Consider the following 27,738-nt stretch of genomic DNA (forward strand, 5'->3'; position numbering starts at 1 on the left):
CTTCAGAGTATAAAACAGTTTAACAAACAGAAAAATTCAATTAGAGCCTTGACCGAGATTACAGAACCAATGAATATCAGTGACAAAGAGTGAACCAAAGAGTGAAGACAATTTACAACTATCTCTTCTTAAGTACTTTAGGAAATGCCTTAAGCTAAAGAACTGTTTCACATGAATTTACTGAGTCAGGTCCTATTATTATATGCACATTAAGGGAAGATCATTGGAGAGTAACTAACTATTTACAACGGCACATCCAGTATTTGAACTTATTTATAAATCCTCCCAGTCAAATTAAATTCACCGTTTACTTACAGCAAAAGCATAAACCTCTGTTCCTGAAGAATTTCTGCAATGGCCAACCTGTAGACCACAATTAGGGAGCCCATCCTACGTAATGTGTAGTAACAGAGCAATAGCCCTTACTATTGCATGATTTTTTTTTTATTTTTATTTTCCTGTCCAGCATTTTTCACAATTCCTATGAATCCTCCTCAAAAGAAGCCTCTGAGAAGTAGTATGTGAAACATTTCCCATCTTAAATAGACATCACCTCAGAAACTTTACAACAGAAATTGTAATGTGCCACAATCATACCACTGAGTAACAGCTGCTGAATATAAGGAAAAATTAGGTACGGATTAAGGAGATTCTAGAGCCACATGAGACCATTTCAAACAAAACGTTTATTGCTTTAGAAAGGGCGCATCAAACAGGTAAGCAGGAGGCTGTAACAGAATGGCTAACACTGAAATCCTGAACATTTAAATAACCGTGGTAATACGGTTTTCAATAAGCATCCCTTTTGTTAGCAATAAACAATACTGCAAAAATATTGAACAGGATTCACAAAATTCTTGAATCAAACAAATGTTATCCTCACAAACAGTTTTACTGTTAACTGACTACTAAAAAGATACGAATTAACAGTCTGAGCACAATACTGTAGAAAATTAAAGGTAATGAATCACAGCTGCAAATTAAGTCTTTAACAGTAAAAGTTTTGTACTAGAACAGCAACAACACAATCACATTTAAATGATCACAACATTCAACAATCATAGGAATAAACTGATACAAAATAATAAGTACTGTGAGGTGCATTCTAGCAGTCCATAACATCTAACACTCGAGTCACAGCTTACACACCACAGTTCTTGCTCTCTCATTAGGATCAAAGACACTGGAATGTTTCATTTTCCAACAAAAGTCTATTTCACCAGGCTTCTTCTGGCTCAGGAGGCCCTGCAAGGTTTTCTGGCTCAAACTGGAACACAGCGTCAAGATGATTAAAACATGAAATAAACAGATGCATGTTAACATGGACAGCAAACAAGTCCTTTTTCATCACGACAAAGCACCAGCACACACCTCAGTAGTTGTGGTCGCAAAATTATTGGAAATAGGATTTCAACTCGTTTCACATCCCCCTATTCTCCAGACTGCTTCCTCTGACTACTATTTGTTCCCCAATTTGAAGAAATGGCTGGCGGGACAAAGATTTTATTCAAACAAGGTGGTGATTGCAGCAACTAATAGCGAGGTACTGGCAGAAGTAAAGCTGTGAGGACGGGGCACGAGTCATGCTTGGGTAGCTCAGTTGGTAGAGCACTTTCCCGCAAAAGGCAAAGGTTCCGAGTTCGAGTCTCGGTCCGGCACACAGTTTTAATCTGCCAGGAAGTTTCAACTAATAGCTATTTTTGCAGACTTAGGCAATTCCTATTATTTGGAGGGGGTCAACAAATTAGAACAGTGTTGGACAAAGCATATAAGTCTAGAAGGAGACTATGTCGAAAAATAAGAAATGGATTACCCCAAACACGTAATTGGTTTAATTTTTACACAGACTTTTCGAACGCCCCTCGTATGCATGAAGAATAACAAGTGACCTAACTCTGTTCATACACAATTTATTCTCATTACACACTGAAGTATACAATTACTTTTGCCCCGTATCTTTCACATTTACTCCACACCAGTCGTTACTGAAGATCTTATTACAAAGCAAGCAAATAATATAAACTAACACAGCATTTGAAACTACTTACATTTCTGATGTCAGAGCCACCGAACTGTCCACCTCTATATGCTGATACACCACCTTTGGCATCACTTTCCAGGAAAGATGGAACGTTCTGGTTCGCCTGGAAGTTCATTGGATTAGAATCATAAGTCACCCCTGTGATGATACTCTTTACTCTGAACTGTCAATATGTTAATGACATACCTGTTGCAGTATTTTCACTAAGTCCCTAGCTAATGGTGCATCCACATCTGGATCATAGAAACTTGTCGCCCTTCCTCTATTTCCTACTCTTCCTGTTCGGCCAATACGATGAACATATTCGTCAATGCTTTTGGGTAGATCATAGTTTATAACATGAGCCACATTCTTTATATCTGAAACAGTAATGGTTTATTACATTTTTGATACCTTTTGGGGAAAGGTACAGCCAACTGCACACACCCCCCACCTTCCCCCCTCCTGTATTTTCATCAATCTCTACTTTTTTAACGACTTCTTAAGCAATGTAAGATTTGAAAAGGTCGACTTTTTCTAAGAGTACTGATATTTTCTTCCTTGGGTGCAATTTTTGGCCTTGCATTATTGGCAATGTGTGTTCAGAACACCTTAGTGGCAGTAAGTGTACAAACATATGTTATTGGTACAGTGTCATTGAGTACTTAAGTGCAAAACAAACACACACACACACACACACACACACACACACACAAGTTACAGTTACAAAACACACCACTTATAAAACCTTCAGATATTAGAGTTATCAATTTAATACAGAGTTCACAGAACATCAAAACATAGGAGTAAAAAATATATATTAAGATACATATCAAGATACATATCAAATTTCACAAAATCTTTTGTTAGTCAGGTTTTTAATTTCAATATTAATCAGCGAAGGAAAGGATAGTTGCTACTCATCATGTAGCAGAGAAACTGAGTCATAGATAGGCACGATGCCACTCAAACTGTCCACCCAGTTCACGCCCTGCTCTCACCTTTAACTATCACTATCCACCGCTTCCACAACAATCTCCAAACCTCCCCACATAACCTCGTAGCAGACAAACCCTGTGTCGCAGACCTACTACGTATACCACACCCTCCAATACTCTTCCACTACCACAGAATCCAGAACCTAAACAGAGCCAAAACATCCAAAAGCCATAGCCCCACAGAAATTTCAGTCCTTTCCCAAGCCCTCATCTTTCACCTCACTTCCAAATTCCATCATGCAGGACTTGGTAAAGACCTTCTCTTTTCTCCAGTCCTTACAGCGGGAACACTTTTTCATCAGCAACCCTGACAACCAAAGACCGATTTTGAGCCCTGCCCGGCTCTATTTACTCCTCCATGCAACCACTATCAACCCCAACTGCACCCAAATCACCCCATCAACTTTCCAGAATTTCTTAACCTCAAACGTTGACTAACCATCATTCCTCAAATCCCTTAACATGCAAACTAACCTTACATCTGACGGAAGAACCACAACCGACCGCCTAAAAACAGATCTCGACCTTATAATCCTACCTGCTGATGAAGGCTCCACCACTGTTTCGAACCACAAGAATTGCCTGGTAGAAGGGCTTCACCAGCTGTCAGATTCATCCACATACAAACCCTGCCACAGTGATCCCATTCCAGAAATCCAACAGGATCTCCAGTCTCTCATCCCCACAGTCCATCTCCCTCCACACCCCAACCACTCCCAACGCTCCTAACTTCTACGCACTTCCTGAAGTAAACCCAACCACCCAGGACGCCTCATTGTCTTCAGTTACTGTGCCCCACTGAGAGAATCTCTGCTTTCGAAGACCAACACCTTCAGCCTATTAGCAGAAACCTACCCTCCTATATAAAATATACCACCCATTTCCTTTACAAATTCTCTACTGTTCTTGCTCCTTTACCACATTGTGCCCTGTTCATCGTTTACTGATGCCACCTCCCTTTACTCCAACATACCTAATGCACATGGCCTTACCACTACTGAAAACTGCCTTTCACAATGCTCTACTGATTCCAAACCAACAGCTTCCTTCCTATTCACCATGACCAACAACATCCTCATGCACAGCTACTTCTTTGAAGGCATTACCTATGAACAAATCAGGGGTACAGCTATGGGAACCCACATGGCACCATCCTTTGTCAACCTATTCATGGACCATCTACAGGAATCCTTCCTGAACACCCAGAATCCCAAACCCTTCATTTAATTCAAATTCACTGATTACATCTTCATGATTTGGATTGAGGTTGAGGACACCCTATCCACACTTCTCCAGAATCTTAACACCTCCCCTTTCAATTCACGTTGTCTTACTCAACCCAACAAGCTACATTCCTGGATGTTGGCCTCTACATCAAAGATGGCTGCATCAGTACCTCTGTCCATATCAAACCACCAACCACCAGCAATATTTCCACTTCAACAGCTGCCACCCATTGCATACTGAGAAGCCCCTTCCCTATAACCTAGCCACCTGTGACCATCACATCAGTAGTGACGAGTGGTCCCTCTTTAAATATACTGACAGTCTCACTGAGGTCTTCCCAGACCATATTAGCCTCCCGACCTTGTACAAAAACATCTCTCCCACACCTTATCTCCCCAGTCACCCACCACCTCCAAGTTCCATCGTCTGGCCATAGAGCAGCATTCCCCTTGTGACTCAGTACCACCCAGGACTGGAGCAACTGAATCACATACAACACCAGGGTTTCGACTATATCTCACCGTGCCGTAAAATGAGGAATGTCCTTTCCACTAACCTTCACACTCCTCCCACAGTGGTAGTCCACTGCCCACCGAACCTACACAATGCCCTCGTCCATCCCTACAAAAACCCTGCTTCCAACACCTTGCCTCATGGCTCACATGCCTGTGACAGACCTAAATGGAAGACCTGTCCCATACAACCCACCACCACATATTCCAGTCCAGTCACAACCATCACAGGGCTACCTGCAAAACCAGTCATGTGATCTACAAGTTAAGTTGGTTGGTTTAAAAGAAGGGGGAGGGACCAAACTGCTAGGTCATCGGTCCCTCGTTCTGATTAGAATAATTCCACTAAGGTGGGAGTAAAATAACCGAGACATACAAAACACAGCAGAAAGATGGTTGGTTGGTTTAAAAAAGAGGAGGAGAACCAAACCGTGATATTATCAGTCCCTTGTTCCCAGTAAAATAAATACACAGGGAAAAGAGGAAAGAAAGGATATGTACAGAACAATAGCTGGAGAAAGGACGAACCAGAAGGACAACCAACAATACTATGGACAAAACAGGAAAAGAAAACCACAGAGAGAAGCAAGAAACAGGTAGAAGGGGTAAAAATAAAAGAGCAGATGACCATGGCTGGCCGACCACGAGGATAAAAAGGAAAAGCCAGCCACTCTGCGACACATTAAAACATCCACCATAAAAGTATTACAGTGGAGAACACAAAGGGACAAAGGGCATGCAGTAAAATTTATATAAAACGATAAAACCCAACGTCACGTATAAAACATAAAACTAAATTAGCTGACGAGTCCAGCAACTGAAGAGTCCGTCGTAGGGCAGCCAAAGAAAGACAACACAACAAGATATGGACCACTGTCAGGCAGGCACCGCACAGACACTGAGGCGAGTTACCACAGCGCAGGAGGTAGCCGTGTGTCACCAAAGCGTGGCCAATGCGCAGCCGGCAGAGAAACACTGAGTCCCTGCAAGAGGCCCGCATGGAAGACTGCCACACATTCATAGTCTCCTTAATGTCACACAGTTTGTTGTGTGTGCTGAGGTTATGCCATTTCGCCTCCCAAGGCCGCAAAACCTTGCGGTGTAGTACTGAATGCAGGTGAGTTGCAGAGAAGCCAATCTCCAAAAGTGGTTTCCGTGAAGCCTGTTTGGCCAGCCTGTCAGCAAATTCGTTGCCTGGGATTCTGACGTGACCTGGTCCAGACAAACACCACTGAACGACTGGACCATTCCAGGGCATTTATGGACTCCTGGATGGTCGCTACCAAAGAACGACGGGGTAGCATTGGTTGGTAGGTTGTAGGCTGCTCAAGGAGTCAGAACACGGAAGAAATGACTCCCCAGGGCATTAACAGATGTGCTCAAGAGCACGAGATATAGCCACCGGCTTGGCAGTGCAAACACTGCAGCCATCGGGCAAGGAATAATGTTCAATATGTATTTCATGGACATACTCAAAGCCGGCACGAGCATCAGCCATCTCAGGGCTATGTGAAAGGTACAGGAGAAACCACTGCATAGGTGTACATCATGGAGGTGCACGTGAATGACCCCCAAGTATAGGTGGTAAAGGCAAGGACCCCAGTTTGGAAAGAAGGGATCGGACACGAACTGGAATTGGAAGCCCTGACCAGGTCCGCCAATGTGAGAGAGGAACTACTGTGGGTGGGAAAAGTAGACTGTGATTCAGATGCGCAGGAGAATTACGAAAGTGTCCATCAGAACCGGCGAGCAGTTGTGCATGCCTAACCTTCAATGGAGGGACTCCGGCCTCCACCAGGACACTGGTCACCTGACTTGTTCTAAAAGCTCCCGTCACTAAGTGAACGCCACAGTGGTGCACTGGGTCGAGTAAACAACATTTACGGCACCGCCAAACCGTAAACCAGACTCCCACAGTCAAGGCAGGATTGAACAAGGGCTCTGTAGAGCTGCAGCAGCGTAGAGCGATCTGCACCCCCGTTGGTGCTGCTCAGGCAGCAGGTGGCATTGAGGTGCTGCCATCACTCCTGCTTAAGCTGGCGAAGGTGAGGTAGCCAACTCTATCGAGTGTCGAAAACACTTCCCAAGAATCTATACGTCTGCACTACAGTGAGTGGATCATCATCATGATAAAGTTCAGGTTACGGATGAATGGTACGATGCCGACAGAAGTGCTCGACACACAATTTCGTGGCTGAAAACTGGAAGCCATAGGCTAGAGCCTATGACTGCGCCTTGTGAATTGCTCCCTGTGGGTGCCACTCAGCAACACCAGTACTGGAGGAGCAATACGAAATGCAGATGTCATCTACATGCAGAGAAGGGGAGACCGATGGCCCTTCAGCTGCTGCTGCTGCTAGGCCGTTAATGGCCATTAAAAATAGAGAGAGACTCAATATGGAGCCCTGCGGAACGCCATTCTCCTGAATACGGAGGCAACTATGAGAGGTACCAACATTGACACGGAAAGAACGGAGCAACAGGAAGTTTTGGATATAAATCGGCAGCAGGCCCCAGAGACCCCACTCATACAATGTGGCAACGATATTATGTCGCCAGGTCGTGTCGTATGCTTTACGTAAGTAAAAAAAGACAGCAACCAGGTGTTGGCATCTGGCAAATGCTACTGGATGGCAGACTCGAGGGACTCAAGATTATCAGTGGCAGAGTGACCCTGGCAGACGCCACCCTGACATGGAGCCAGTAGCCCACGACTCCAGGACCCAACCCAACCACCGACACACCCTGTGTTCCAGGAGCTTACAGAGAATGTTGGTGAGGCTGATGGGCCAATAGCTATCCACATAAAGTGAATTTTTACTGGGTTTTAGCACCGGAATGATTGTGCTCCCCTGCCATTGTGATGGAAAGACGCCATTGCACCAGATCCGGTTGAAGATGGGGAGATATCACTTGTAGTCAGAGGAGATATGTTACATGGGTTTATAAAGTGACGAGATGGTTAACTACAGAACTGCGTGCTCAAAATCCACATTGTGCAGTGTTTAGTAGATTGCGAGACTATCCACCATACCATCCTTAGTCCTTGACTGGAAGGTGCTTTTATATTTAGCATAATACAGTGGCAGTTGTTGAAGTCTGCCCAGCATTGGTTTCAGGCTGTCTTCATTGCAGGTTGCATAGCCCCATCTACGATGTCCTGTCATCCCCTTCCAATTCACACCCCCATCGTCGTCACACACCATCTTACTGGCTCTGTTACCCACCTGTCACATGCTTACTCCATGCACCAGCCACCTTAACCTCTCCACATTCCTAGCCACCAAATCTGCTGCCTCCCTCCAAACCCTTACCACCCCCCCCCCCAAAAAACCCCAAACCAACTGTCAGAATGAAATGATTGCACTGACTAGTCAGCACAAGGTAGGGGCATAGGTGAATGTGTGTACGTGTATTTTAGTTCTCTTTTAAATGTAGCTAACAAGGCTTTTGCTATTCTGGGAGTGATCTCTCTCCAATTTCAAGCACTGAACTGGAGGAACAAAGTAGGAATCTCTCACTATTTTCTTCCCAATTGTTTATGGAGGCTCACGAGCTTTGGAAAGGAAGGGGACGGGGTCAGACTGCAAGATTTGAACAGAGTCTGAAGTGAAATGAAATGAAATCCCTCAATGACTTTCTCTTCAGCGACTATAGCCATGTTAAGCTTTTTGAAAGAAATTTTCGTAATTTAATTGTAGATTTGTGTTATTTCATACAAACAATTTCGACTTTATAACAGTTCTCATGTGCGGTTTGAAATATCTCAAAATTTCGAACCTGACTAAACGACATCATCAAAAAGGGTTACTTCTGCAAAGACATTTAGCAGATTGCATTATTAGAGATTCAAAATTGCACTTCAGAATGGCTATAAGGCTAAATCATGATGTTTTAAATAAATGAATACCAATCTAGTCACATAGTGGGAATATTTCAACATGTAGCCCGTATTTCTCTAATAGGACTGACAAGTTTTAAGATCACATGACAAACAGCCATGAACAGGTCCTCAGGCCACCACAGCATAAAGTTAGGCTTCGTCAAAACTATATAAATTAATCAGCTGAACTTCCTATCTTTTCCCATTATTGGAGAAAGTCTGGGAACTTTTTTTCACGTTTCATTAGACCTCATTCTCTTGACTATTTTAGTGTTAGGAAATCCAGCAATGGGAATGAGTGCATAATTTCTGTACCATCTCTAATGTGAACGTAACAACAATGCTGCGTTATCCGGTAAATATTTATTTAGTGTGTGTGTGTGTGTGTGTGTGTGTGTGTGTGTTTGTGTTTGCAAGTTTTTAAAAGTTATGGAATTTAACAAGTTATTGCAATGGTTCTTACATAACAATATATACATAGAGCTACAGGTCTAGACAGCGATTTCACTGCTTAAGAACCTAGAATACTTTCAGTAACATGGGGAAAAAAAAAAATCATATTTCAAGTCCCTGACATGTGAAAAATTATGAGCAACAGACAATAATTACAAAATATGTTTTGCAGTGCTGAAGAATCGAGTGCATGTACTAAAGAATGAAGTGCATGTACAATTTGTTTCAGACAAAACCTTTCAACTGAACTGAATAATTCTTCCCGCAGTTTTCATTGCTGTGTAAGCATATTTATTCAAAAATAGTCCCATGCTAACTTCAGTCATCAATACATCTTGCAACCACCACCAAAACTGTATGCACACAGTTTTCACAAAGTACTGTGGAAGGAAGAAGTAACCACTCCAGCCTTATCTTTAACTGATAAAGCAGTGCATTTCTTTTTTTTTTTTTTTCAAGTATGTTCCATGACCAGGAGCGTTTACTGAGGCAATAACAGTATTTACAGTTTCATCATATCTCACCTAGACCTCTGGCTGCAACAGCAGTGGCCACAAGAATTCCCATTCGTCCACTCTTAAAATCATAAAGCGCTTCTTCTCTTTGACTTTGAAGGCGATCACCATGAATACTTGTTGTTGGAAATCCTGCCTCACATAAAAATGCTGCCAAAAAATCTGCAATCCTTTTTGTTTCCACAAAAACAAGTACCTTCTTGCCACCTGGAACACAATGTACTCTTGCAATTACTGCTTTTTATTCTCTTCTTTTACACACACACACAGAATGTAACTCACAAACCTTCTTCCTTCAGTATTTCTGTAAGTTTTGCTCTCTTGTCAAATTTAGATACTTTGTAAAAAATCTGTTCCACATCACTACAAGCACCACCAACAATCCCAACAGCCAGAAATAAGTAATCGGACAGGAATTTTGTTGCTAGTCTCTGAATTTCTTCAGGGAATGTAGCGGACACCATAACTGTTTGACGTTCTCCCTGAAAGCAAGTAAAATGTTTACAGCAACTTGTTGAGCAATGGAAGTATTTCCTATGTAGCTAAGCACATGTTACACTGAATTTAAAAATCTCATTTCATTCAATCTCTTTAATATTTACAAACTTATTAAAAGATCTGTGACAGAGATACAAAAATCAATCCCTAAAGAAAACATTAACCTTTTCTTGCTAATTCTCAGTACGTACTAAAGTTTCTGAACAAGTGCACTGTGTATTCTACATATTCTTGAGAACTTAACCACTACTGACAGCAACATTTCCAAATGGCAACTGAATATGACTTGCATTTCAGCATTTGAAAATTAATACTTTAAAATGGGTAAAAATCTGTCACTCACCTAACTTAAACTCTTTCAAGAGCATTTAGTAACAATAACAGTGTCACACAATTGCTACGTCTTTGACAGCCTTTCCATGTTGCGTAACTGAAAAGTTGCAACTATTATCCCAACACAACATTCGTGTTGTTTTCAATAAAGGCTCACATTTTCTTTGATTCTGTGAATCTGCATACTACAGAAGCCACTAACTTTATTAAGGGCAATGCCAATTGCATTATTCTGTAAAACCTTTAAAGTAACAATCACTCACAACACCCAGGCAGTCTTTTTCTCATACCTATGTGATACCAAGTATTATTCTAGCATTGGAACTGGGTACCATGAACTGCTCAGCCAACGTACGTAAGTTAGTGAATGAAGCTGACATTAATATCATTAAAAATGTTCCGATTAAACACTGTCTTCATTCAAAATAGTAAGCTAAGGCAACTCTTCTAAATTCTAGTACTACAATGTCACCAGGTCTGCCTGATATTAATGATGGGAAGAAAATTTGGTTTTGAGGTGGCAGCATGACTTCCAAAAAGTTTAACACCCTGTACTGCAGCATAAGTAACTTCACACTAAACCAAACTAGCCATTCCACTCTTTCATAATTTCAACACACTGGTGACAGATTCCAGTAAGAGGATATTAATGATATGCCTGGAAGAAAATTAACAAAGCAGCATTGTTCCGAACTGATTACAAAAGAATCAAGAGTTTTTATACTACTATGATTAAAATTCATGGAATAACAACATGATTAAATGTGTATCTCAGGATTTAGTACGTGTAACCCTGTCAGAAACAGAAACATTACATGAGTTTTATCCTCCACACAACAAAACCAGAACATTTACATAAAAGCAAATTCAGGACCAATTCCCTATGCCATTTTCCATCAAGTTATGGTGTTATATATGCAAATTCAACTATCTTGAAGAGCCCCTCATTATTGTCTGACATTTCAGAGACATTTAAGCAATGACCTAAAAATGTACCTTCAATTTCGAACTTTCACCACACTTATCCCATTAAGTGAAGTTGTCACCCTTAAGAATCCAATTCTAACTATTATATTTTAAGGACAACTGTGGCACATTCAATGTTCTATTAACAAATTAACAAAAAACAATCCTGCAACATATTACTAATTATTAAAGGTGCTTACCGTAGGAACCATTGTAGGGTGTTCCAGCATCTTCTCAACATCTGGTAGGAAACCCATATCTAGCATACGATCTGCTTCATCGAGTACAACAAAGCGGACAGACTGGAAGCTCACACGACCTCTGTTCAAAAAATCCATAAGCCTACCTGGGGTTGCTACAAGAATATGGCAGCCCCTCTGCAACAAAAAGCTAAGCGATTTCATTCCACAAAAAACAAACATACCACACAAAAAACCACACACAGAATATAATATTAACAGCAGGAGAAATTTAATGTGTTGAATCTTCTCATCCGTTCTTATGATAAGGGCTTGTTATGCTTCGACTTCCACAGGCATAAGATGTTAAATATTCTTTTTTGTTAGTCCAACTTAACGGTCACGAACTGACAAGCTATACTGAATAATCAGTTAAATGTTTTGTAAGCATGTTCTGTGGAGTAATCACATTTCCTAAAGATTTGTTCCAATGCATCTCAGCGAGGTATCTGCTTTTTCTGCTACTCCTTTCCTGCTGTCATTCCGCTTTTGTTGGCTCACTCCTGTGTATTTTACAATAGTTTGTTTTCTTGATTCACTGCCCACAGCATGCAGCCAATGAACGTCTTCCAGGAAAGGGATACAGCACCAACCCTAGCTTTGAAAGATCTCAGATTGCAAAATCAACATTTTTAGGCATGAGATCTTCCTTCTGCAAAAAGGTTATTGCACAACCACAAAACATGTTCAATAATTTTACAACATACGGACATAAGCAGAAGCTATAGAATTATTTGCATCTGTCCGATAACCATTCTTGGAAACTGGAATAGCATATTATTCCCATCGCTTCCTGTTCGTCACTGCTTCAATGACTGTCCCCTTCTAGCAGTCATGGTATAATCTCACAGGTACCACATCTAGTCCTGCTTCCTTTCCCTTGATTAGCAATTTCAGTTCATTTCCTATTCTGTGATCACTTTTTTCAATCCCACCAGTCTGTAATGACTGAAGGGAGAAATCCTGTTCATCTCCCACAGTGAAATAAGATTAACTTTGCCATTCTGGCTTCCCATATTCTACTTCAGTTACAGTATTGTCACTGAATAATAGACTAGGTAATACAGAGGCACTTACTGATTTAATGAAGATCGAACTACTCAGGATTTTTTGGTGAGATATGTTGACAAAATTTTACATCTGTATTCACTGAACACTTATATTGGCCTCCTTGCACACATCTGACTTCTTTCAGCTTTCATTTGACAACAAGGCTTGTACTTCTGTGATGAAGCTCTCTGCTTCTGTAGTATCTTTGTAAAATGGCAGACCCAACCAACATTCCGAAGAAATCAGCAGCTTTCATGACAAAAGACTTAGGGAAGTCAACACCATGATTATCAGTGTTTTTGATGAATATGATTACATGTACTTGAGACAAACTACACCACCCAAGACAGAATGATCTATCCTACAACTTGTGCTAGAGTCCCAACTGCACACAAAACCTTCAGACTTTTTCACATTCTTATTTAAAATTGACAAATCACTATTGAAAAAACTGCTGTCCTCTTTACAGAATATAAAATGCAAGTGAATATAAGTCTGCGCATAATAGAAAGTAAATTTAAAGCACTGTACTGTTGAATCCTCCCAATGGAGGTGGTGCCTGTTATAGGGACAGTGCTTTTTCTCGATGTTTATAGTACTCTTTTCTACCTACATTACTGAAGGGATGTTTCCTTTATAACTTATTTCACCAGCTTTAGTTTGTTAGTATTCCCGCCACATTCTTCCAGTGACACTACTTCCGTAATCAATGAAAGTACTAGCACACATGGGGATTGGGGTGGGGGGCACCACAGGGTGTTAATAGGTGGGACATGCAGGCAGCACAGTTATTTAACAGCATCTAAGCCTGAACTATTACCGCCTGAACTATTACCACCTGAACATGAATGGTCTCTCTCTCTCTCTCTCTCTCTCTCTCTCTCTCTCTCTCTCTCTCTCTCATCCTCCTCCTCCCCCTTCTTATTCTATGAACTTAACAATGACATTCTGTATGAACGAAAATACTCTCAGCAGGCACAGAAGTAGTTTTCAGATTGGTAACAGGGAAACAGAAGCAATGTGGATCCAAATACTAACAAAGAGATAGAGGGGCTGGCCAGTACTTACCTCAGCTCAGTACAGCCGATAGATACACATAAAACAGAACTGAAAATTTACATTCCTAGCTTTCGGAACTTTGTTCCTTCATCAGGGAGGAGAGAGGGGAAAAAAGGGGAAGAAGGGAAAGTGGATTCAGTTACTCACAACCCAGGTTATGAAGCAACAGGGAAAGGTAAACAGGGAGGGTAGCAAGGATGGAGGCATGGTTGTCAGAGGGGAGCCAAAGATATTCTACTGTAAGTACTGTGCCAGCTTCAACCAAAGAGGATGCATACAGAAGTAAAGAGGTATATAGTATAAAGATAAACACAACTATGCAGGATGAAAAGATGCGTGAATGGCTAAAGAGGAAAGGGAAAGAGGAGAAGACTGAAGAGTGAATGGGAGTGAGGTTGTTTAACGTAGGTTCAGTCCAGGGGGATGGCGGGATGAAAGGATGTGTTGGAGTGCAAGTTCCCATCTCCGCAGTTCAGAGGGACTGGTGTTGGGTGGGAGAAGCCAAATGGCACATACGGTGTAGCAGGTTCCTAGGTCCCTAGAATTATGCTGGAGGGCATGCTCCGCTACTGGGTATTGGGCATCTCCTAGGCGGACAGTTCGTCTGTGTCCGTTCATGCGCTCAGCCAGTTTGGTTGTTGTCATGCCGATGTAAAAGGCTGTGCAGTGCAGGCATTTTTTATTTTTTTTTTTTGTTTGTGGTTTTAGGGCGCAAAACTTCTATGGTCATTAGCGCCCAGCCCGTGACGTAGAAAACAGGAAAAAAACGAAATTTAAAATCAGCAGCAATGGAAACATAGTCAGAAAATTGGAGAAACTAAAGGCAGAAGGAATGCTTAAAAGTCCACTATAGAAAGGGGTTGGTTGTCCACAAAAAAAAAAAGCTTCAAATGACTGACGTCATTTCACTGTCACTAATAAACTGTAGAACGCGGTCAGCTGAGCGCGTGTCATCTGCTAAAATCGACGATAGATCAGGCGATAGCTGTAGACGGGAGCGTAATGGATTAAAGTAGGGGCACTCAATTAAAAGGTGTCTGACCGTCCACAGCTGAGAGCAGTGGGGACAGAGTGGGGGAGGATCACCGCTTAAAAGATGTCGATGACTAAAAAGACAGTGCCCTATCCGGAGTCGAGCTAAAATTACCTCCTCCCGACGACGCGTTCGGGAGGAAGAGGTCCAAGCGCAAGGAACGGCTTTCACTTCCCGCAATTTATTGTGGGGAAGTGTTGACCAATGCGCATGCCATAAATGAGTAACTTGGCGACATAAACCGCTCCGTAGATCGGTAAACGGAAGAGACTGAAGAGCTGGCCGAGGAAGAGATACTGCAGCCTTGGCCGCTATATCGGCCGCCTCATTTCCACAGATACCAGCGTGTCCCGGGAGCCAGAGGAACGCCACTGAGACGCCCCCCAGGTGGAGCAAGCGCAGACAGTCCTGAATCCGGTGGACCAGAGGGTGCACAGGGTAAAGAGCTTGGAGACTTAGGAGAGAGCTGAGAGAATCTGAGCAGATTACGTACTGTATCCGCTGATGGCGGCGGATGTAGTGGACAGCCTGGAGAACAGCGTAAAGCTCTGCAGTATAAACCGAACACTGGTCGGGAAGCCGAAAGTGATTTGGGGTGTCGCCAACAATATAGGCACTCCCTACACCTAACGATGTTTTCGAGCCATCGGTGTAAATAAATGTGGCTTCCGTCATTTGTGCACATAGAGCAGCAAATGCCCGACGGTAAACAAGTGTAGGGGTACCATCTTTGGGAAATTGACATAGCTCTCTGAGCAAGTCGATCCGGGGACGGTGCCAAGGCGGTGCTGTACCCCAAGTTGTCAAGAAGGTTTTAGGAAAGCGGAAGGAAAGAGAATGGAGCAGTTGACGGAAGCGGACTCCCGGGGGTAGTAGGGAGGAGGAGCGGCCTGCATACCCGACATCAAAGGAGGCGTCGAAAAAAAGGTTATGGGCTGGATTAGCAGGCATGGAAGACAAATGGCTAGCATAACGACTCAGAAGGACTGCCCGCCGATTGGACAGCGGAGGTTCAGCAGTCTCAGCATAAAGGCTTTCCACAGGGCTAGTGTAAAAAGCTCCAGACACTAAACGTAATCCACGGTGGTGGATAGAGTCGAGACGCCGAAGAATAGACGGCCGAGCAGAGGAGTAGACTATGCTTCCATAATCCAATTTCGAGCGCACTAAGGCGCGATAGAGGCGGAGAAGGACCACCCGGTCCGCTCCCCAAGAGGTACCATTCAGGACACGGAGGGTGTTAAGGGAACGCAGACAGCGAGCCGAAAGATAGGAAACGTGGGAGGACCAGCACAGTTTTCTGTCAAACATAAGACCCAAGAATTTAGCGACGTCGGAAAACGGAAGGTTGACAGGACCTAGATGTAAGGAGGGCGGAAGAAACTCCTTACGTCGCCAAAAATTAACACAAACGGTCTTACTGGGTGAGAAACGGAAGCCGGTTTCGATGCTCCACGAGTAGAGGCGATCGAGACATCCTTGAAGACGTCTTTCAAGAAGGCTGGTCCGTTGAGAGCTGTAGTAGATCGCAAAATCGTCCACAAAGAGGGAGCCCGAGACATCAGGAAGGAGACAATCCATAATTGGATTAATGGCGATGGCAAACAGTACAACACTCAGCACGGAGCCCTGGGGTACCCCGTTTTCTTGGGAGAAAGTACGGGAGAGAGTAGTGTTCACCCGCACCCTAAATGTGCGCTCTGCCATAAATTCGCGAAGAAAAAGGGGCAGCCGGCCTCGAAAGCCCCAAGAGAACAGCGTGCGGAGGATGCCTGTCCTCCAACAGGTATCGTACGCTCTCTCCAGATCAAAAAATATTGCTACCGTTTGGCGTTTCCGGAGAAAATTGTTCATGATATAAGTGGAGAGAGCAACAAGATGGTCAACAGCAGAACGATGCTTTCGGAATCCGCATTGGGCTGGTGTTAAAAGACTGCGGGACTCCAGCCACCAAGCTAAACGGTAATTCACCATACGCTCCAAAACCTTACAGACACTACTCGTGAGAGAAATGGGGCGATAGCTAGAGGGGAGATGTTTGTCCTTTCCAGGTTTCGGAACGGGAACGACAATAGCTTCCCGCCATCGCCTGGGAAAGGTACTGTCGGTCCAAATTCGATTATAAAGGCGAAGGAGGTGACGCAGGCTATGGATTGATAAATGCAGCAACATTTGGACATGGATACCATCCGGTCCTGGGGCGGAGGAGCGAGAAGTAGAGAGTGCATGTTGGAGTTCGCGCATGGAGAAAACAGTATTGTAGCTTTCGCGATTTTGAGAGGAGAAAGCAAGATGCCGCACTTCTGCTGCACGTTTCTTCGGGAGAAACGCTGGCGGGTAATTTGAAGAGCTCGAAATCTCAGCAAAGTGCTGACCCAATGAGTTAGAAATTGCGACGGGGTCCACTAAGGTATCATGCGCGACAGTGAGCCCAGAGACCGGGGAGAAACTAGGCGCGCCTGAGAACCGTCGAAGCCGACTCCAAACTTCCGAGGAGGGAGTGAAGGTGTTAAATGAGCTAGTAAAGAATTTCCAGCTTGCCTTCTTGCTATCGCGGATGACGCGACGGCATCGCGCACGGAGCTGCTTATATCGGATACAGTTGGCCAAAGTTGGATGGTGACGGAAAATGCGAAGAGCACGTCGCCGCTCACGTATTGCGTCACGGCAGGCCTCGTTCCACCAAGGAACTGGAGGGCGCCGGGGCAATTCGGAGGTGCGTGGTATTGAACGTTCCGCAGCTGTGAGAATAACGTCGGTAAAATGTGTGACCTCATCGTCGACGCTGGGAAAGCGACGGTCATCGAATGTCGCTAGAGACGAAAAAAGTGTCCAATCGGCTTGGGCAAACTTCCAGCGTCGCGAGCGCATATATGGCAGTTGAGGCTGCAGTCGAAGAACACATGGAAAGTGGTCACTCGAGTGTGTATCATCAAGGGCGAACCATTCGAAGCGCCGAGCTAGCGGAACAGTACCGACCGCAAGGTCCAAATGGGATAAATTTGCCGTGGAGGCAGACAAAAATGTAGGGACCCCAGTGTTGAGGCAGACTAGATCCGCTTGGTGGAAGACGTCTAGCAATAGTGAGCCACGTGGACAAGGATGTGGAGATCCCCAAAGCGGGTGGTGGGCATTGAAGTCCCCAACCAGCAAATAGGGGGGTGGAAGCTGATCAAGAAGATGAAGGAGATCAGCTCGTGCCATTGGTGTAGACGATGGAATGTATAGCGTACAAAGAGAGAACGTGTATCCAGAAAGGGAAAGACGGACGGCGACAGCTTGGAAGGAAGTGTTTAAGGGGATTGGGTGATAATGGAGAGTATCATGGAGCAGAATCATGAGTCCTCCATGGGCTGGAGTGCCTTCAACTGAGGGGAGGTCATATCGGACGGACTGAAAATGAGGGAGAACAAAGCGGTCATGGGGACGCAGCTTTGTTTCCTGAAGACAGAAGATGACCGGCGAGTAGGATCGTAAGAGGATCGACAATTCCTCCCGATTGGCGCGAATGCCGCGGATATTCCAGTGGATAATGGACATAGGGTGAACAGAAAATGGAGGAACGGCACCAAGGGTGCTGTCAACTCAACGACTGCTCAGAGCTTGCGACCGACAGCATGGAATGGCATTCAGTCGAAGGCAGAAGATCCTGATCCATAGGTTGGTCAGGAGCAGCTCCTGCCACCAACGATCGGCCAGTTGACCGGCCACCAACAGTGCGCCTCGGCGACACAGAAGATGGCCGAGGGCGATTTCCGCCAGGTGGTGCTGTAGATGGGACACGCCTTGGCGGAGAAGGAGAGGAACTGTGTTTCTTCGTAGCCTTCTTGGAGGTATGTTTAGATGAAGGAGGAACCGATGGTTGTGAAGTTGCAGTACGTAAAAACTCTTCACGAGAATGCTCTTTTTTCGAAGACTTGGCGTCTGACTTTTGGGCTCGAGATTTAGCAGAACCCGACGAAGGGTGAGCCAGAGAGTGGGCAGGCGAAAGAGGTGAGGTTGAACGGGCGATCTTTGCGCTGGCCGATCTGACGACCGTGGTACTAAATGTGAGGTCGCAAGTCTGCGTGGCCGCCTCCTTTGTTGGCCGAGAAGAAGCAAGGACAGCGCTGTATTTTCCTTTCTGAGGCACGGTGGGCTGTCGACTGGCGAGTAACTTTCGAGCAGCAAAGGTCGACACCTTTTCCTTCACTCTTATTTCCTGGATCAGCTTTTCGTCCTTAAAAACAGGGCAATCTCGAGAGGAAGCAGCGTGGTCACCCATACAGTTGATGCAGCGAGGGGATGGAGGTGGACAAGCACCCTCATGGGCATCCCTGCCACACGTAACACATTTGGCCGGATTGGAACAGGACTGGCTGGTGTGATTAAACCGCTGACATCGATAGCAACGCGTAGGGTTTGGGACATAAGGGCGAACGGAAATTATCTCATAGCCTGCTTTGATTTTTGATGGGAGTTGAACTTTGTCAAAAGTCAAGAAGACAGTGCGGGTTGGAATGATGTTCGAGTCAACCCTTTTCATAACCCGATGAACAGCGGTGACGCCCTGGTCAGACAGGTAGTGCTGAATTTCTTCGTCAGACAATCCATCGAGGGAGCGTGTATAAACGACTCCACGTGAGGAATTTAAGGTACGGTGCGGTTCCACCCGGACAGGGAAGGTGTGGAGCAGAGAAGTACGCAGCAATTTTTGAGCCTGGAGGGCACTGTGTGTTTCTAACAACAGGGTACCATTCCGTAATCTGGAACAAGACTTTACAGGACCCGCAATTGCGTCGACACCTTTCTGAATAATGAAAGGGTTGACCGTGGAAAAGTCGTGACCTTCGTCAGACCGAGAAACAACAAGAAACTGTGGCAACGATGGAAGAACCGTCTGTGGCTGAGACTCAGTGAACTTACGTTTGTGAGCAGACATAGTGGAAGGTGATGAAACCATTGCGGAAGAATCCCCCATGATTACCGGCGTCTCCGATGGCGCGCTCCTCCCTTGTGGGGGCCCTCACCGAGGGCACACCCGCCTTAGGTGATTGTTCACACCTCAGGTCACACCTCCCGACATACGGACGGAGGGACCAATCGGCACTTTCGGAAGGTATCAGCTCGGGTAATCACCCCTCCCTGGGCCTGGCCTTTACCAGGGGGTACGTACGTGTCCTACCTGTCTACCCGGGGCGGGGAATTACGCGTTACCCCGTCACCGGCTACGCATGGAAGTGCGTGGGTCGGCCTTCAGACACGCACAGGGAGGAAGAAAGAGAAAGGGAAAGGAAAGAAGAGGGGGTCTCAAACGCCGCAGCGGAGAAAAGGGTAAAGAGAAGAGGTAAGGAAAGGAGATGGACAAAGGAAGGAAGAAGACATACAAGCAAGGAAGAAGAAGAATGTGGTACATTTACAAGCGTCCGTCTCCGGACGTAGGCGCAATCCATACTCCCAGAGGGGGAGAAAGTGAAGGAAAGAGCAAGAGGTGAAGGGGGGGGGGGGGGGGGGGTGAAGACAGGGGATGGGGAAGGATGCGGAAAGGGAAGGTATGCAGCCCGGAAAGGAAGGAAGGCCACATTAGCTCGGGGCCCCGTGCTCGCTACGCACGTATCCACAAAAGAGTTGTGGATCCCCTGGGGGGGCAGTGCAGGCATGTCAGTTGATAAATGACATGTGTAGTTTCACACGTAGAAATTTACATTCCTAGCTTTCGGAACTTTGTTCCTTCATCAGGGAGGAGAGAGGGGAAAAAAGGGAAGAAGGGAATGTGGATCCAGAATGTTGAATCTTCAACCTTTCACAGAAATTGACGTACTGTGCACACAATACCATTTGTACTTTGTGTAAAATAATTTTGGGATCGACCTTTCAATATATCTCGTGGTAGAGGCCAGCTGCTAACTAATCATAGTTCCTGAGTACAAGATTTCTTTTTTCTAGAATTGGTGAAAGAAGCAAAGTAGCTGTTCCGATGATGGAACTGCACAGTGGTGATGAGACTGAGGTATTTAAGGCAATATTGATACCAGATCTGAGAGAGAATTTACAGACATGAATGGATAGGGCCAGAACATAGATCAGAGCAAACCAGACATTTCCTAGGGCTCATCCAATGGCAAGGAAAGCCAAACCCCACACCCAATCCCCACCAGCTTGATGAAGAGCAGAAAGAGTTACAGCCCTGTGAAGTCCTATAGCACTCGTCTGATAGACAGCATCCCTAGGCATAGTGCGGTTTATCTATGTACTTGTCTCCTACACACTTGCACACCGGTATTGAGGTGACATGCTACTAAACAGATAGCTATGTCACAAGAGCTAAGACTGTCTTAGTTGGCACATTCATAACAGTAAGAGTGAGAAGGCTAAAAATGTAATGGACATCAGTAAGACTGTCAATGATAGAAACAAAAGGTGAGAAATAGGTAAAGTAGCAGGAGGGTGCCCCGGGGCTCTGCATGCAATATGAGTCATCCCATACAAAGCTATCCCACCAATGCTCCCATGTCGTCACAGCATTAAAGAACATTCACTATTCAATGGAGTGCTACCTGTAAAAGGGAAAATATGATTTTGCAGGAAAGGAGACAAATAGCATCTAAAACCATTTTAAACAGAGTAGGTACAGACTAAAAGAGTGAGCTGGTCAAACTTGTAGTGGGTGAGGTCCACCCAAACCCAGCATGTAGCAGGGAATGCCATAATTCAACCTCACTATCCTTTGGTAACTTCAAATCTTATATCTGAAAAGAAAAACTTTTCTAGAGAAAACTGAGAACCAGTTTGACAGTACATGAATTGTCTGTCAATATCCGAGGCAAATATCAGAATGCCATGCTTAGCACAAATTCCCATAACTAGGGGGCATTCCACCAGGATGTCAGCTGTTGTCTGTAAAGGCTCCACAACAATACAGGGATGGCTCCCTACATAAACAGAAGTACTGGTTAGCTGGTATGACCAATGCTGAGGCAACTAAAGGTAACTACTCCTCCTGGGACGTAAGCTGGTGTTATTTGCACCTATAAATCCACACTTGGAATTTGCAAAGTGAATGGAGAGACTGCACAATTACACGGAAGCACCCACATGACTTGGGAGCTAGCGGTCAGTATGACCAATTACAGTTAGATGATCACTAACAGCAGAGACCCCAGGGTGATGAGTAACGCCCTTCAATGTTCTGAAGACCACTCACTGGATCATTACATATTAAAACATAGTCCAGAGAGGTAGGTTTAATAAAATGGAGGACTCCACTGTAAAAACACTATGTTCCTGGCAATGACTGGTGTTCCTCGTCAGCTATTCCCATTTTATCCACTGTGTTAGAGCCATCTGTGTAAATGATGGTAGAACTCTGACACTCTAAGAACTGTGCACTACGGACACTCAAAATCTAGAGGGTGGGCATATAAAACTTCAGGACCTTAAAAGACATCGTTCCAAAGTCAAGGCTTGGACACCAGCCAAGGAGTGATGTTAGCACATTCCGGGGAGGAGAAGCAAACATCATCGAAGAGGGATGTGACACACATTCCAAATGTAATCCCATCTGCAGGTAGGTATCAGGAGGTCAACACCCCACATACACAGAAAGAATGTGATGCACTGGATTATTAGGGAACTGTCAAACAGTATTGCATGTGAAACAAAGTGTTGGTACTGTCTGAAGATACCCACTTTGACACAGACTGTTTACAGGGTTAGTCTGGACGGTACCAGTGGCCACAAAAACTCGACAATGATGAAAAAGGTCCAAAAATTTCCAAGTCAAAGGCTCCATGAACCATTAGCCAGGCACAACGACAGTCCAGTCGTGATTATATCAGGGTCCAGTAAATACAGGGAATGGTAGCACAATCTATACGCCAAAAGATGTGGGCAAGAAAGCAGATAGTGCTGAGCTTCCATATACACACAGTCTTTAGTTTAACGGCAGCCATGGCAGCTTTTTATCAAAACAAGATGCCTAAAAACAGGACTGTGCAACAACTTCCATGTGTTGAGAACCCAAGTAGAGTTCTGGTTCAGGATGAACCATGGTACAACAGATGCATTCAGCCAAGGGGACCAAGTGACAGCTGTGCCAGCTCATTCCAGCAGCAGAGGATGGCGCAAAAGAAGTGCCTGCAGCTGCAGTAGCAGTTATCTGATGCACAGTAATTCAGTTTGTGTTTTTTTATGCACTATACCTGTGTATTTACTGTGCAGACTCGTGTTTAGAAATTTAAAGTCTTATTTTTTCGTAAATCTGAAGTGCATTAAGTGGATTCCTTATGCAATTTTTTTCGTAGATCTGAAGTGCATTAAGTGGATTCCTTATGCAATTTTCCGCTGCCGTAAGTGCCATATGTTTATGTTTAAATCTCATGTTAGTACACAGCATATAGTTTAGATCAGCACACTGGGCAGACTAAATAATAAAAGAAATGTTTATTTACTGCAGTAGCACTTAGGTAAGCAGAGTTTCTAGTGAAAGATAATTTGATAAGTCCATTCTCAGTACAGAATTTTGTATCTGTTTTTGGGAACTTGTGGATCTTGCTGTATCAGGCTATGGTGAGAACACTGCCAGTCAAATTTTAGTGTTTATTCTCCTTGTATTTTATGTACATTCCAATCTTAGTAGCATCAAAATTTTCTAATGGATTCTGCAATTGGAGCAAAACAGCGATTGATATAAAATGCTAAAAAATCAAAAACATTCTTTATAGTGTTTACAAATTTTCACTCATTAGCAACCAGTTTCGCCCCTTTCCTTGGGACATCTTCAGGCATTTCCACTGCTGCAATATAGCAGGGAGAAGCCTGAAGATGGTCTGAGGAAAGGGCCGAAACTGGTCACTAATGAACAGAAATCTGAAAACACAATCAAGACTGTTTTGTTTGAATTTTAGCTCAGTAGCATCAGTTGGGTAGTTTCTCTCTTTTGCAGGGTCTGACAGAGTAACTTAATCTTAACTGTTTTGTTTGTCTGAGGTCTTTTATGATTTTTACACAGTACAATAGTGCAAGGGGCTGTGCTGCTTGTGACCAGACACAATGAGAATCGGGCTTCTGTCTGTAAGCTGGAAGCTATGACAAGTTGAAAATGTTAGCTGATGGATCAAATGTTGAGAATAAATTTGTTACCATTTTCAATTTAAGTTTTTTATCTCAATTGTTCTTTTTTCTGCTCTTTTAATAAGGTTAGGTTTAAATGAGAAAAAGTTTATTTGATTGAATAAGATTATATTGGCTATGATCGACTGGCTTACGACAAATGCTCAATGCTGTGGTGACAGAGCACCAGTGAAGAAATCTGCAACACCTTTGCTGCTGGTGGAATCCCTGGTGACTTGTTTGATCTTGCATCTTTTGAAATCCAACATCTGACCAGCCTATCCTCACTAAAGTGGTGTACAATGGCAGGTTCATGTGTCACTGGGCAGAAGGCAAAAGAGGAAACAGGCTGCATGGTTGGTTATTTACCCCTCCAACACATACAATGTGCTACCAGTGTTGACAGTACTTCTGAACCAGTGTGGGATGCCTGTGTTGGCCCAGTGGCCATATTGCCTGTCCAGTTCAGATAAATGCAGAGGGCAGGTAAGCTAGTCATTGAATGCACCAACATTAGGGGACATAAATTCCCTACGAGTTCCAGCTGTGCCAAGAAGCACCCAATACATTACTGGAAATTAATGGTGAGCAGGGGATTGAGAGGGGGGGAGAGGGGGGCAGGATCATACCACATAATGACCATCGTCCGGTGAGCTACATACCAGCCATTGCAGTAGTTTAACTGCTGCACTTTTTAAACATCAATAATTTATATGCAGTAGTATCCATACAATCAACACACTTTTAAACATTAAGTATTTTAAAATCTGTCATGAATGAAACTCAGTAATATTCCATTTCAATGCCAGGTTAAAAAAGCAGTGTTCCCTGAGCTTTCCAGGTAAAATGTAATTCCTGCAGAATTTTATGTTTTCCGAAAGAATCGCCACCATGGCTAACAGTGTCAAATGTAGGCACAAATGACATCTACCACTTGGATTATGGTGCTATCCTTCGCTCCTTTCAGCAGGTGGTCGATTTGGTGGTGAAGCAACTAACATCGCATGTGGGGGTGCAGACTAAGCTGTATTCATAGCATTGTGTATCCAGGGCTATTCACAGCCTCTGGTTTGGAACAGAGTGGAAGGTCTGAACCAGAGGCTCAGAGGACTCTGATGGTATCTCAAGCGAATTCCTCTACCTCTGCTATTGGGTGGAGAATTTTAGGGTTCCCTTCAGGTCAGGCATGCACTACACACAAGCAATGTGTATTAGGGTAGCAGAGTATGTGGGGTATTTTAGGTTTGATAACTTCTTCCCACCAATTGACACCAGAGAAACTGTTTTCCAAAAATCTAAGTTAAATCAGCCACATGTTCTCAGAGACTGCTCATCCTCACTGATCAGGTATGGAGAAGATTAATATGATATTAATAATTCTGGGAGCATCCAAGAAAAGGTACCAGAATTAGTATTGCTAATCGAAGGTTACCAGGTGTAGAAGTATGAAACCAGAATTTCCCTATAGATGGTGCTAGCCATCTGAGTAGGGTCCATGAGACTTTCTCTGCAGTGCCATATGCTACCTGTAACAGCTGACTACAAATGCAAACACACAATAACTTAAGTTCCATACATTGGTGTGTTTCAAACCCGTAAACATGTAGAGTTCTGTGCCTATGAACTACGACTTGCAGACAGCATTGGCTTTCTGTTATTATTTGAAGAAAACTGCACCAGAATTGCATCAAATGCTTGTCAAAGCTTTCGGTGAACATGCTCTTGGGGGAAAAAAAACTGTTTCAAGTGGATAAAAAAATTCAAAAGTGCTGATTTTGACGCAAGAGACAACTAGAGACAACTAGAGCAGAAACTTTTTTGGTGGTTTCCTAAGACAACGAATTGCAGGCCTTATTGGGTGAGGATGGTACTCAAACACAACAGGAACTCAGAACAATTGAATGTGATGCAGAAAGCCATTTCTCTTTAGTTGAAAGCTATGGGAAAGGTGCAGGAAGTGGAAAAATGTGTTCCACATAAACTGATCGATAGAAGCAAGCAAATCAAAAGACCACTTGTGAAATGCTTCTCACCAGGAACGAAAGAAGTCTCTTCTCCATCAAATAATGACATGTGATGAAAAACTGATATTTTTGAGAATCCTTAGCATCGTAAATCATGGGTGAATTCAGGCAAACCATAGACATCCACTGCAAGACCAAATCGCTTTGGAAAGAAGACAATCCTCTGCGTTCGGTGGGGTCAGAAGAGTGCCATCTAATATGAGCTGCTAAAACCTGTTGTGTTAATACTGATCACTACCAACAGCAAGTGATCAATTTAAATCTAGCATTACGTGAAACATTACCAGAATGTGAGAAAAGGAAACAGTCATATTGCTCCTTGATAACACCCCATCACACAAAGCAAAACGTGTCTGGGAAATGATCGAGGCATTCAGTTGGGAAATACTAGGGCATGCGGCTTATTCTCCAATTATCATCTATAGGCATCACTGGGACATGCTCTCACTGAACAACACTTCAATTCATATGAAAATGTACGAAAATGGCTCACTGACCGGTTAGCTTCAAAAGAACAACTTTTTTGGGGTGGTATCCATAGCCTGAAAGTGAGGTGGGAGAAATGTATAAATAGCAATGGAGATTATTTTGAATAAAATATTTTTTATCAGGTTCAAACAACAGATGTGTGATTATTGCAACCAAATTCAAGTTTCATACTTCTACATCTGGTGTAACATGTAGCTATTAGGAATAAAGTTTGTTGAAAACTGAATTGAACAGTAATGAAATCGTAAGTTCAAATTGGAATATTTATGGCAAGTATAGATCAGCTACCAATGGAGACAGTATATTTATTGCAATAAAGAACTCGATAATATCTACTGAGGTTATCATGGGTCCCAAAAGCGGAATTCGTTTGCGTAAAGAACTTTTTGACCTTTCTCATGCTTTTACAAACTGTGTGAGGAACTGCTGTGGTACTGCACTTCACAGAGAACTTGCAGAATTTCATAAACATGTTTCCTGGTCATGCTATTGTAATGGGGGTGACAACGTGCCAAGTATAGATTGGGACAGTCCTCTTTCAAAACTACCACCAGGGCCAGCCAGGTATTAGTATGACATCATTCTGAAAGTCTTGTCAGAAAATTACTTTGAGCAGATAGAGAACCAACTCAAAGTTAACAATTTAGACCATCTAGTAACTAGCACATCTGAACTTAACGAAACAGTTAACGTATGGGAAGGTAACAGTGATCATAAGGCTGTGATAACTATGACTACGGGTTTGGCAAGAAATGTGAGGAAAAGTATGAAATTTTTGCTTAGCAAGTGTGACAGGATACAAAATGCAGAGTGATTAGTCAGCATCAAACACTCAAGAGATGAAGATGTGGAGCACGAATGAAAAAATAATGGATGGGAAAGACCCACCATGGTTCAATAGCAGTATTAGAAAATTGCTACATAAACAAAGAGAGCATAAACTCAGATTCAAGTGAAGTCAAAACCTAGATGATAAATGAAAGTTCAACTCAGTAAAAAATGAGGGCAATGAAAGAAGCATTTAATGACTCTTAAAATGAAATTTTGTCAACCAATCTGAATAAAAACTGTAAGAGGTTATGGTCTTAAAATCAATATGCCGTTCGGAATATTCTATTCACTCATTTGCACCTAAATGGATCTTAACAGAGATAAGGCCAAAATACTGAAATCGGTCTTCCGAAATGGATTTTCTGTGGAAGATCTTAACACATTCCTCCTCTCAATCATTGTACAAACATTGAAATGGAAGACATAGATGTAACTGATCACAGAATAGAAAAGCAACTACAATCTCTTATTAGTGGAATGGCATCAGTATCAGATGAGACAACAGTAGAATTCTACAA

The 27,738-nt window shown here is 43.5% G+C and overlaps 1 protein-coding gene across 2 annotated transcripts in view; it reads right to left on the reverse strand.

Moving 5' to 3' along the window:
- Positions 1 to 671: 671 nt before the first annotated feature.
- LOC124612983 (ATP-dependent RNA helicase vasa) overlaps positions 672 to 27,738 on the reverse strand; it is a 76,559-nt gene continuing 49,492 nt past the window's right edge. For both annotated transcript variants that reach the window (XM_047141520.1, XM_047141521.1), the window contains exons 7-12: positions 11,606 to 11,782; positions 9,895 to 10,090; positions 9,618 to 9,815; positions 2,228 to 2,400; positions 2,049 to 2,144; positions 672 to 1,267 (exon numbers count right to left, since the gene is read on the reverse strand). In XM_047141520.1, coding sequence (XP_046997476.1) covers positions 1,217 to 1,267; positions 2,049 to 2,144; positions 2,228 to 2,400; positions 9,618 to 9,815; positions 9,895 to 10,090; positions 11,606 to 11,782 — 891 coding nt within the window. In that variant the 3' untranslated portion in view covers positions 672 to 1,216. The remainder of the gene's footprint in view (positions 1,268 to 2,048; positions 2,145 to 2,227; positions 2,401 to 9,617; positions 9,816 to 9,894; positions 10,091 to 11,605; positions 11,783 to 27,738) is intronic.

This window comes from Schistocerca americana, chromosome 4 (genome assembly GCF_021461395.2).
Source record: "Schistocerca americana isolate TAMUIC-IGC-003095 chromosome 4, iqSchAmer2.1, whole genome shotgun sequence".
NCBI classification, from domain to species: Eukaryota; Metazoa; Arthropoda; class Insecta; order Orthoptera; family Acrididae; genus Schistocerca; species Schistocerca americana.